This window comes from Leguminivora glycinivorella, chromosome 4, assembly GCF_023078275.1.
Source record: "Leguminivora glycinivorella isolate SPB_JAAS2020 chromosome 4, LegGlyc_1.1, whole genome shotgun sequence".
NCBI classification, from domain to species: Eukaryota; Metazoa; Arthropoda; class Insecta; order Lepidoptera; family Tortricidae; genus Leguminivora; species Leguminivora glycinivorella.
The window spans coordinates 9671728-9685279 of NC_062974.1; the positions used below are offsets into that span (position 1 = coordinate 9671728).

A 13552-nucleotide genomic window follows, 5' to 3' on the forward strand; every position below is an offset into this window, starting at 1 on the left:
TGCGAAAAACATGCGCTGCTTTCGGGTCTGTTACTTGGTCGATACTGATCGGGCACGGCGAGCGCCCGCGCTTATATCAGTGCAAATACTAGGAAGGCTGGCGACCGCGAGTCGTCTTGTAATGGATGTCTATAGGGGTTGGTCTGTGGTTATACCGAATTAAAAGCTTTTATTTAATCTTAAACAGTTTTATTTTATTCTTACAGTCAATATGTACAATTATCAGTAGTCTTATGAAAAGGTGTCAAACCATAAATACGTAACAGTCAAAAGTTAAAACTATGCCTTATGGTCTACGCTAAAGTTAACTGTTATTCCTTGCCAGTCTTAAGGCTCATTTAGACGGGGCGCGAACTCTCATGCGATTTTAGAAAAAATGACTTATCAAATGATGCAATCGAAATAAAACTAGCATGCGAGATATCGTATCGTGTAAACCAACCTTTAGCCAACCGATTAAACGCTTTTAAGAATTCATCGTTCACAAAGTTTCACGCTTTTTTCTGAAAGGCAAAGGCGCTAAGTTTAGACTGTTTGGGCGCGCTAGTTATTGGAGTATCTGCACCATTAATTTCATCGTCGAGTTTTCTCTTTTGCGTGCTCTCTGGGGTCCCATTGACGGCACTGTTTTTGCCTTGAAGGGCCTTGAAGGTTCTAATGCCGAGGCGACTAAGCTCTGACGGTGTCAACTCGGGGTTTTGCGATTCTAAGTTGGATTTGTTTCTTGAGAACCAATCCACGAACGTTTCGCCTTCTTGGATTGTTACTGGCTGAAATTAAAATTAAAAATATAAAGAACCCGATCCGAGTCTATGGTGTGTGTCTACAGGGCGAGTAGACAAGTCGCCATCTCTCACTCGCCGCTGTGAACGATTCACGACTTTCTATCTTTCTTTTTTAAGAACTGTCAAAACGATTTACTAATATGGAATACTGAGGAGTGACGTCACGGTCAATTCATTTACTTTATATCTTTCTCGTTGACTTATTAAATATGCCACATATTTCTTCTAATTTTGTGGTGCTTTATTGCGTGCACTGCATTAAATATTTTATTTTAAGTACAGGAAACTAGCCTATACAGACAGTTGCATATCGTTCGCTACGAACGGTTAACAATTGGCCACGTGTCTACGGTTAGCAAAAGCAGTAGGTTAAGACAATCATTGTATTAAAACAAAGGTCCATGACCAGTGGGATATTTCACCACAGTGACTCTTGATACTAACAATTCTGTGCTCATTTCTGGGTTGATAAGTGATATTGTTACTCAGCGTCAATATTTCCTTGCTGAACAGGCAATGAACGGCGAAATGTCACTGTCGGGCGACAATGAGGAGGCACACTGACATTTTATCCCGCCAGGTGACGCCTGTGCAAGTGCCTAAGCATGTCACTGTCATATGTGTGAGAGATAAAAAAACATATCATTTTCTCGCTCTCACGTATGAAATTCCTTATCTGTGCAATGGACACCATCTGTCATAACCTTTGAGTGTGCCTCCTCATTGTCACTATTGTCAATAGTGACATTGGCTACAGCAGAGTTAAAATTAAATCTTTATCAATCTCATTGTACTTACGTCAGTATTCTCCGATGGTTCCGTGTGCACCTCCACCAACGTTCTCTCTGTCAGACTGAGTGGACTCTGCACGGTCTTGGTAGCTTCTGTTGCTTTCTGAACGGATTCCTGACTCCGGCCGGCGATGATTTGATTGGCTAAAAAAATATTTCGAGGTAAGTAGTCGTCACAGATTAACTTACAATGGTGCATTACCATGTAAGCTAGCAGCTAATAAACCACTTGAGCTTGAGCCTGTATCTTCTTGGGCCCCACAGGCCATTATAAGATTTATAAGGAACAGAGATACACCGAGCGGATGCTGCGCTTGCTTGTGTCATGGAAACGGAACGCACACAGGAAGCAACCGCCAGAGTGTAAGGATTATTTGAGAGTTGATGGAATCTAAAATTAACATGGCTGTTGAATATCGTCAGCGTTATTTCTGTAGTAATAACATTACTTCTATACGTACGACAGGTTTGATAGGTGCAACCATTTCCCCTTTCCTCTCCTTCGCCTTCTGCGGTATAATCAGACTCGCGTTCAAGTCCTGATCCGAATTCGTGACGTCATACGTCTCCTGTGTATCCAACTCATTGAAATGTTTCTGAGCGACGTTCATTTTATCCGAATCTCTTCCCAGGTCTCTGCCAAGTTAGCTAGTTTGTCCGCTAGATGGACTCGGCCGAGGCGGGAGGCGTATTTGGCAGCGAATGGTACTAGGCGATCGTCTTTTAATAGTTCCATTAGTTCTAAGGCTCGTTGTTCTATTTCACTTCGGCATGCGAGCTGAAATGTTAAAAATTATTACTATTTTTGGTGTGGACCTAAGAATGTTACATACATTCATATAACCAGCCAAATTGTGCAGTAGTTTGTAATTGTATCGCAAATTACTGTCACTGTTCAAACATTCGATAAACCACCCAGTATGAGGTGGAACATGACGATGTAAAAAAAATTGTATAGTAGGGGAAAAATGTAGTCCTGTCCTGAGGCTACACAATCTCCCATTTCAGGGATAGTACATCGTAATATCCGACCCGGTAATACATGGATAGTTCCACAGTTTACTATTGAGCACTCACCGCAAACAACTTAAGTGCGGATTCCCTAGCCGTCTTTATGTTGACGTCAGCACTGGTGTGCGCCCATCTCACGAGTTGCTCCTCACACTGCCCTTTCTCAGTGTCCAGCTCACATAGCGGTATCTAAAACAAATTCAATGTATCAAATATTAGATAATACTTAATAGTAATAGTAGGAGAGTAATGAGGAATATTAGTTCAAATCACACAGGTATGACGTGTAATGTTTATGCATATTCGTTATCTCAAAGTCAAGCAGTATTTTTTTTTCTAAAAAAAAATCTCAAGTAGAGAAAATCAAATAATGAAATGATAAGTACCTGAATGGCTAACTCCGTAACAATGGGTTTGGGTATCGTAGGAGGGAACGAAGTGCCTCTGCACAGGATAGCGCGGACCGTTTGAGTTGGCTCACTAATCTGTGAAAAAAAAGATGTTACATTTTAACGAAGTAGTCAGAAAAGTCCTTTGGCACTTGGGGTTAGAAGCAAAAGCACTATTTTTGTAGGGAAATAGAGACATTGTTAAAAAGTCTCACCGATACGACGAACCACGAACGAGTCGGAAGCTCTTCTAAAATGGTTGGTAGTATCGCAGATAGGTATCCACATACCGCTCGAGATGTCATTGGGGTTACTTGGGGAGGCACTCGTTTGGTTACCAAAGTCTTAGGATCTTTTGAGAGAGGTATTCATTAGGAAGTAAGTCTTACCGAAACGACGAACCACGAGTCGGAAGCTCCCCTAGAATGATTGTTAGTATCGCATATGGGCATCCACACTCCACTGGAGATATCGTAAAGTCGCAGTATGCCAGTATTGTCGTAGGCACACGGTGAACCCACATCGGTGGTGCCGAGCCAGGATAGTTTGGCACTTGGAGTTAGTGGTAGGGGAACTGTTTTGCTGCGGATTTGACGGCCTGAAACGTTACATATAAAAGATAAAAAGTGCAAATTAACACAAAGTACGGTGGCGTGGATTCAAAATTGAAAACGATAACAAAAAGTGTACATTAAAATATGAGCACTTACACTCCCCAAATTGTTCATTAGATTTGATTCACAAGGTTTTATGTTACATTATAATCAGTACACCAATCAAATATGTACCATAATGTAGTGCAACTCGCATACGAGTTATCGCGCCTACATGGGCCCTAAATCTAAGAAAATGTAGTACATGGTAAATGTTCGATTCTTACCATTCATAGCCACGATGTCCATGGCGAGATGTTGGTCAGTCACCCCGGGGTCAGTAGCGTGGTACACGGAGAACACGGTGGTGTTAAACGCAGCCAGCGACACCGCGGGCCCAGACAGAGATATAACCTATCATAAAAAATAGTTAGGATTTTTTTATGGGATAGGAGGCAAACGAGCAGACGGGTCGCCTGTTGGTAAGCGATCACTGCCGCCCATGGACACCCGAAACACCAGAAGTGTTGGAGGTGCGTTACCGGGCTTTAAGATGGGTGTACGCTCTTTTCTTGAAGGTTTGAAGGTTTTACTGTGTCGTTTAAACTTTTTCATTCTCGTGTTTGCTTCATCAAAAGAAAAGAGAACAGCTTTGCGATGATCCGTGTCAACATGAGGATCATTTGGAGTACGGAGGAAGTCATTTTAGCCAACATTTCCACAGGTTTATCCCCCAGTACACATAAACATCTAAAATGGTCACATAAGTGTTTTAGGTCGAGAAAAGAGAGGAAGTTGTATAGGCAGACCTGTCTCTGTGTGCCCATGGGTGTGAACAGTCGCAGTAACCTCGCGTTAGTCGCGCACGCGACGACGTCGCTACCCGCCGTGACGCAAAGTATCTCTTCCGTATCTGGCATGGATACGCTCCACTCTTTGCTGCTGCCAACTAGCGATATGCATACTATTTTACTGAAAGGGAAAAATATGTTTTAATTCTATAATATGTGCTTTATTTATCATGGATGAAATTGTAAAATTCGATCACGATTTAATTTGAAAAATAAGTTTGCCGCTATAATAAATTTGATATTTGACATTTCAGTTGCTCACAAATTAGATAAGTACTTAAGTACTATAAATTGATTATTTTAATTAGACTCGGAAATACTACATACCTAATACTAATTCCAATAATACCTATGTCATTGATATGATAGTTTGACCTTTCCTCGCGCGCCCGATGTCAGTAAGAAAACCAGTGTATCATTATAACATTATTTGCATTACCTAATTCAATATGTCACATCAATAACGCAAAAGGAAAATATTTAATGAATTATCCACCTACAAGGAAAATTCGCCCTCATCTTCGCGAATCATTCACAATTATTGACTTAAACTTGAATGCTGTTTTTCCCATTTGGGTGTATTCTTAAGGAAAATAACAAGTAAGAAATGCATTACATCGACCGGAATATTCACCGCGATTATATCAAATCGCCGTCTGTTTCTTTAGAAAATAATACTCTTCGAAAATTGCTGTTGTTTCCTGCACTAAAATGTTTGTAAAGTTACTTACCTAGGAGTCTCACAGGCCAGTACAAGGACGCTCGCAGACAGGCTGGCCATACTATGGTTCAAATAATTATTGAGGTTGATCCCATGGTGCAGGTTCGTGTCGTGAAACTCGACGTCAATAGTCGACTCGCCGTTTTCTAGTGTGTGACAGCGGACTATGCCGATGTCGTTCCAGCACATGTATCTGGAATGGTAAAAAACGAAGTCAGTCGAAAGATGTAAGTAACGAAATAACGAATCTGTTAGAAAATGATGCGTCAATTTGCAGGTTGAGTGAGACAGTAGCAGCGTCTACTTTACTGGTCAACTAAAAAAAGGTCTGATGAGAGACGTGGGTGAATACTGTGGAGACCTCTTTATTAGAAGTATTTGAATAATGTTTTTTGGTATGACTGAAAATTTAGGTGACTCTGTAGGCATATACTTTGTGATTCACGGTTATTACAGAATTATGTAGTTGTAACAACTTGGACCAAACTAGACTCTGCCATTATTTATAATTTTAGTCGCCGTTATAATTCTACACACGAGCCGCTCAAGAAAGCCGCGCGAAGCAAGTCGGTCAATGGAGATGTGAACAGCCTGAGGCATGCACCCGCGGGGGTAAATATACCTAACAGGAGAAGTGCGTCCACGCTTATAACGTTTAATTTTACCAACCTATGTTCTAAGTGGCCAGGGGTCGCAGAAGGCTGGAACGGTGCCTGCGGCGGCACTGTGGTCACCGCTGGCTCATGTCGTGACACGGGCCTTGACTCTTCCTCTCTTACTGTTCCCAATCCTAGAGTTTCATTCTTGAGCTTCTCTAGTGATATAGCGTTGTCATCATCATCACTGTTGTAGTTTTCGATTAAATTGTCTAAGTCATTGTCTGAAATAAGCAGATTCTAAGAGATGACTTTTCTGACAAAGAGTTGGTTGGAATCCCTAATTGTACCTATATTAATGGCAGTATGTCTAAGTTAGTATTTGTTGAAAAAATTGTACAAAATAAGTCATTCCCCTCTGTAATAGTATAATTGTGACATAACATCCAGGTTTTGTCTATAAGGGGCATGCCGACTTTGTAACAGACGTTTTCATACAAAAAAAAATTTTTGTTTTTTTTTTAATTTTTTTTAACTTTTTGACGTATACGGGGATCAAAGGGGAACGAAAACGATTAAAAGTATGGCGGATTCATGTTGCATATTGCCTTACATTAGTATCGATTGTACTATTTTTGTCCATTTTGTACAGACATAGACATACATCCACTTAAAAGTATGGCGGATTCATGTTGCATACTTACATTAGTATCGATTGGCCATAAGCCACCTCTATCCATATAACAAAACACATATAAATATTCATAGTTTATCCATACTATATTATAAATGGAAAAGTGTGTGTGTCTGTTTGTTTGTGCTTCTTTCACGGCAAAACAGAGCGATGAATTGACGTGATTTTTGACGTGATAACGTCTAATAACTCGTTACTACGGGCAGCATGCACGAAAAAGATGACGTCATTGTCCCGTTTTCCAATATAGCTAAAGCGCCATCTATTGGCGCGCGTAGGAACTAAGCGGCTGATCGATGCGCTCGGTATGGTTGTAGCGTGTGGCCTGAGTAAAGCACCACAGCTGCGACAGATGGCGCGCCCGTGTTTATTATTTTTGAGTGTTTGTAATTTAAAAACATGAAAGATTGCATTAAAATAAGCATCTTTTATAGAATGAAGTTGTTTGAAAAACCTACTTATTTAGGAGTTAGAGCAGTACGAAGTTGCGAATTTTCCCATAGTATTTACTAAGGCGCCAGAGACAATAAATTTACGATGATTTTTTTACCAATATAACCTATGTTAATATTGATAAATCATATAGAACACGTTTAAATAAGGATGTTTTGTTATATAAACTTTTTCTTCTCCATTAATATTTACTGAGATATTAGGGTTCTAAGATTAGTAAATGGCACTAGCACTTTAATAAAATTAACGCGTGTCTCGCAAACGGTCTAGGATACAAAATGACGACTTTTATATAGGTATAGGTTAGGTTCGTTAGGTATCTTCAAACGGCCGAAGGCTCCTATTCTGTGCAGTTTCTGTAATAAGCGGGGCTCCGTCGATATCGCTTTCTGTCTCTGGCGCCTTAGTAATGCTACGGGAAAATTTTGCAACTTTGCACCACTCTAACTCCTAAATTAGTAGGTTTTTAAAAAAGCTTTAATTTATAAAAGATGCTTATTTTAATACATTCTTTCTAATAAGAACAAAACACTATGCTAGAAAGAGTGCAGAGGAAGTTCTGTAGGCACATTTACAAACGACTGTACGGATATTAATACCCATATATGTATCCATCTCTATTCGTAACAGGAATGGTTGGTCTTCAAACTCTAGAAACCAGACGGAAACTGCTGCATATTATGCATTACCGCCAACTGTTTCACCATAGAGTAGATGACGCATCCGTGCTTGAGAGAATGGGGCTGCAAGTGCCAAGAGCGAATGTGGTGGTTGGCATGCCGGGCGCGGTGCCGGCGCGGCGGCGGCGGCGCCTGTTCGCGGCGGCCGGCGCACCGCTCGAGCCCGAGCTGCTCTTAACCGCATCATGTTGGAGACAGACGATATTGACATATTTGCTGATAGTGTTGGTGTTTTACAGAAAACTCTTAAGGTTCATAGACTCTACACTCCTTAGGTGATTAATGTAATAACCATAGTTTAACTTTTAAGTGTGTTTGCTTTTTATTTATGTCAATTTAACATGTACATAATTATATTACCACATAAGTGCTTTGGTGAAATACTGTTAACTTTTGTGTATTTTTAATAAATAAATAAATAAATAAATAAATGTGAAAAAAGTCCCAGAATCGGGCCCCTTTTGCTATACTCTAACCGCCCCTGTCTATACTACTGTAATGTTTGACGTTATCACGTTAAACTACCGTCCGTAAACCGACTTTACAGACAACCAATTTTTTTAAGTGGAGATAGTTAAGGTGGCTCGCCTAGGTTACCCGAAGCTCAGGCTGCGTTAGATGGCGTTAATCTGCAAATTACCAGTCTTATTTTTTTTGTGGAGTCGTACAGGCATTTATATACTTTCAATTATGCTTCGCGAACATTTAATATTAAAATTGACGTATTACAACAAACATTCAACTTCTCATTGTAACGTTAATCCCCTTAATGTAAATAAATTTACTATTTTACACTATTTTTAAGTACCACTCACACATACAAACAGTGTTTTTGTATTCCTTCTAGTCGATAATTTCACGCGGCGACAGCTTGTTTAAATAGCCTTGCGGTAAATACGTGCCATCGCATGGTTTGCATGGAAGTACTGGGTTCGAATCCAGGACTTTTTCTCTTTTTTTTTTAAATACTACGTCGATGGCAAACAAGCATACGGTCCGCCTGATGGAAAGCGGTCACCGTAACCTATGGACGCCTGCAACTCGAAGAGTGTCGCTTGCGCGTTGCCGCCCCATTAGGAACTTGTACACTCCCCTTTGCTGCGTATGCACAGCAAAAAGGAGTGTACAAGTTCAAAGGAGGGTTTGGGTTGCCGACGACTCAAAGGACAATAGACGGAACAAATTAGTTCCGTAAGTCCTCCCGTCGTCAGCACCCCGCACCCTCGTTGAGCTCTGGCAGCCTTACTCACCGGCAGGAACACAACACTATGTGACACTATTTTTTGTTCGTCGAACTCAGAATTTCTAACATAATTAATTATCCTAATCTGATATTTTAAAAAAAATCCAAAAAGTATAGATAAATTTTAGTTTCTAAACTACGATCCGAATGATTTTTTTTTCTAATAGTTTATTTTTGATGGAGCAAGGGTATTCAAATCGCTTTTGAAATCTTAAATTAGTAAATGAAAATGCAATAGTTAACTGAGTAACGTAATGCTTTAAAAACTCAAGTGGACTTTTTTTATCTAAGGAGTGATTTCGATAAAATATTATATTTAGCGAGGGTATTAAAAGTTGTGTTTTATATCTCAACTTAATAAATAGAAAATCAAAATGACAATAAAAAAATCAATATGTTCTCTAAGACAAAATTGATACCTTCGGCTCTCCATTCTTGCTCAGTCAATAAAAAAAACGAAATTTATATCCAAAAAAATACAAAAAGTTTATATAATCCTGGGAATCGAACGCACCTTCACGGCGTGACAGACGATTGTTCCCCAACGACGCCATTACATAACACGCTGTTACCGACGAAATTGGGCTATACATATATAATTATTTAAATATAAATAATAATGTCAAATCCATACTAATATTACAAATGGGAAAGGGTGTGTGTCTGTTTGTTTGTCCGTCTTTCACGGCAAAACCGGAGCGACGAATTGACATGATTATTTAAGGGGATTTAGTTGAAGGGATGGAGAGTGACATAGGCTACTTTTTGTCTCTTTCTTACGCGAGCGAAGCCGCGGTCAAAAGCTAGTTTATTATAAATGGGAAAAGCTGGTTACTCTATAATCTGAAGTGGAAGAATTCGTTGTTTCACCAAAGATAATTTGTGTTTGTTTGTTTGTCCGTCTTTCACGGCCAAACGGAGCGACGGATTGACATGTTTTTTAAGTGGAGATAGTTGAAGGGATGCAGAGTGACATATGCTACTTTTGTCTCTTTCTAACGCAAGCGAAGCCGCGGGCTAAAGCTAGTACAGCACGGGAAGCATGGTCGCGCGATAGACGATAAAATATCAGGCCGTCCCTGTCGCACTATTAGTAAGTGCGATTATAGGGACGGCCAGATGTTTTATCATTTATCGCGCGACCATAATTGCCTGCCTGGACCAGATTATATTGATGATAATTATTATTTGTAACCATTTAGTTAATATTGTCTTCAGTTACCGCGATAGTTACTCATGAAATAAAAACTATGAAAACGGATTAAATCGTGTATAATGAATTTACAATTTATCCCGACGTTTCGAACACTACAGCGTTCGTGGTCTCTGAGCTCAGTGGGTGACTGAGGAAAAATTACAATGTGCAAAAGCTACCCACATACCTACATACATATTCATATATATAACTATTTAGTTGTTGAAGAAAAACATTCACACAACAATAACATAGGTCAACTAGCTCAGTAAATGTAAGGAAGTCAGTTACTAATACTAATACTATGCCACACTATGACCTATGTACCTGACCTGACGTGTAATATTTTATTTTATCAACAAAGGCATAATAAAGATTGTAATGTATTTTTGTATGAAAATAAAAAATAGGAAAGAAATATAGTAAGAGTCTTTTTTAATAGAATATTTATTCTATTAAAAAATAAAAATAAAACTTAATAAATCCAAAAAAAGTTCAAATTATTAAAAAAGAGCCCGGAATCGAACTCGAGATCTCCTGTTTCATAGTCAATGCATTTGACCGAGACGCCATTTCGATTTACACTAGCAGTGTCGAAATACACGATATGTATCTTTATTGACAAAATGCGTCATTATTTCTGAGTCTGCTTGAGTTAAGTAAACCAATATCTTTAAATAATTACTTGTCAAGAGCCAAGTGTCACTGATGACAATGTCAACTAAAAATACGCGAAATATGACGGCTCTGTGTCTGTACACAAAATTTGGCACACACATTTTCGTAAAATTAATAAAAAATTCACATGGATTTGTCCATGATTTCTGTATGAAACAATGTATTTCGTTCAATACTGCGACGATGGATAATGTATAGTAGATGTATGCGCATATTTTTATTTAGTTGTAGTGTGCGGTGACTAAATAAATGGTAGATGTTTTTTGTATGGAAAGCGAGCCACCTTAAAGGGATGGAGACTGACATAGGCTACTTTTTGTCTCTTTCTTCCCCCCACTTCCTTAAAATGAGGTGTGGAAGTTGATATGGAGCGTTCCGCAATTTTAGAATTTAACGCGAGCGGAGTGGGCTAAAGCTAGTAACTTATAAACCTACCATCATCAGCTCTCTCCACCATTTCAACATCATCGGGCGCATCAGCACCATCCTCGGCCTTGCTGTCCTTGCCGTAGCAATTCATCAGTGCACCAAGCTGTCCGGATACGTCGCAATACGCTAACACACCATTTCCTGAGAGAAAAGTATAACAAATAAATACTTCTTTAGCCTTATTAAAATCCAAAACCCATAGTAATTAGCTACTGTGCTTGTAAATGGCGTTTAAGGGGACCCAAACACAGAAGCGGTTTTCACAATCGCTCGTTAGTATGAGCATGGTTGGCTAGAGTCAAACGTCGATAGGTTTGGGGTAACCCTAAGCAGAGCAATAGAGATATTTAAACTCAACTATATGCAGAAGTTACAAATTACAGTCACAATCTTGAAATGACAAGTCATGGTGTTGATGTGATGCATGTGTTTTACTAGATATAATAAGTGATGTATTTATAAAAACAAAAACCTGTTACAAAAAGAAATAAATAATAGATAAAAGTACCTTTTGGGTTCCATGCCATAGCAGTAACATTATGTGAAGTAGGATGGTCAATGATGCCCATGCATGTACCAGATTGCACTTCCCAGACAGCTATCTGCCCGGCAATGGTGCTTGCGGCCAAATATTGACCACATGGTGAAAATCGGCATTGAGAAATTGCACATTTTATCTGGAATGACAAATGGCAACTTCAAGTTAGTGAAAGAGAAATGAAACACTGTTGATAATCCTTCTTCAGTATTTTATTATTATTTATTTATTTAAAATACAAAACTTTATTAGTAAGAATAAGTACTATGAATAGTACTGCAGTATTATTTGTGAACTAAGTTTTAGTAGGTCAGAAGGAAATGTGGGTATGTCTCACTTGCCCTCACACCTGTCTGTCCCCACTTCATATAACTATAGTAATTCTAGTTACAAGAGTAGTAACGATAACTAAGCAGATTTTTCAAGTCCTACCCTAACAAATCCAATCAGTATACTAAAAAGAACACAGAACACCCAAACAGTGTCAACATTAACGCAATAGAGGATAATAATAATTCCGATTTTCAAAACCTTCATTGTCCTAGATGCCACAATGGCAACTAGAAATGTTTCTGAATTTATGCAGACTACTATTTAACGTCGCAATGAGCAAGTTTTCAGTATATTCAAGTTTTGATGTATTACAGTATATTGCCAGAAGAGGCACTATATGTGAAACTATATTTGATAAAGTAATACTTACTGAGCTGTGTGTGAATGTCATCCGTTGTCCCCAAGTCTCATACTCCAATAGGGTCACCTCTCTGTTGTTGGGATAAGCCAGGTACCTGCCTTCTGATGGCTCAAAATCCATGCGACCTACAATATTTTGAGTAATATCAACTTTTTATTCATGCAATATGTCTCGTGTTTTTATTTGGCAGGTTCACACAGCAACACATGTCACAAGGCAATGTGGTTGCTTGGAAAACATTAGGCAATACAGGCTGTTGCAAGCTTGACTTCATTTATAACACTTTAATATAATGATAGTTATGGTACTTACACACAACTTTAGCAGAATAAAATGTATTAATTTTAGGAACACAAGCTATTTCTTTGACCATTTTCTGTGTGTCAATGTCCCAAATCCTCAACATGCCGTCTCCACAAGCTGTAGCCGAATATTTCATTTGAGGACACAGCGCAATACTGAGGACTGGTCCTTTGTGTTCAGACATCACAAATAAAGGAGCACCACCTTCTGGACTGCATATTTTGGCTTCCATGTTTTCTGATGTACAACCCAAAGCCTAAAAGAAACAAAGTAGTGTAGTTAACATCAGAAGTTCCTTCCAAAGATTACAACAAACTTGTAGATAAACTCACCTCAATTTTAGTGTTTGTCATAATTTGTGTGATGGATGCAGTAAACCTAGTAACAATCCCGTCTTTGTCGAAAGCCGGGAATGTGTAAGCTTGTACAGCATGATTGTCAGTAGCCACATACAGCCTCTTGTCCTTAAAACACACCGCTGTTGCACTCTCTCCAACACAATGGGAATTGGGATCGTCGTCTTCAATATCAACCCATATTCGAACGTCTCCGTCATTTCCGCAAGTAATGATATGCCTGAAGAGTAAATATATTAGTTTATAATCCAAATATAGCGTAGAAACATAAGTAATATAAATAAAAACTCACTGTCCATCCTCAGAGTAGCAAACATCCGTATGACCCTCCGCATGGGCATATCTAAGAGGTCTGCTATCTATTTTCATTTTATATGGTTTCCTTCTTAATCTTATGAGAAATTAACCTGTAACTACCACTATTTTTATTTGCATGGAATACATGAACAACCTCAAAACAAATCAACTGAATTTGACTTTGACATTTCATTTGGCGGGAACCTTTGCTGTCTTTCAGTCTATTTGAGTAACTGATAAAACAGTCGCAAAGAT

General features: G+C 38.9%; 1 protein-coding gene across 1 annotated transcript; it reads right to left on the minus strand.

Annotated features, from left to right (window-relative positions):
- Positions 1–167: 167 nt before the first annotated feature.
- LOC125225518 (WD repeat and HMG-box DNA-binding protein 1) lies at positions 168–13442 on the minus strand. The gene is given in 18 exon segments (XM_048129271.1): positions 168–770; positions 1584–1664; positions 1667–1720; positions 2038–2201; positions 2204–2354; positions 2654–2776; positions 2974–3072; positions 3366–3574; positions 3857–3983; positions 4379–4541; positions 5152–5334; positions 5811–6021; positions 11116–11250; positions 11618–11786; positions 12351–12466; positions 12654–12900; positions 12977–13220; positions 13293–13442. Coding segments are annotated over 18 exon segments (2832 nt in total). The 5' UTR covers positions 13370–13442; the 3' UTR covers positions 168–491.
- Positions 13443–13552: the final 110 nt, after the last annotated feature.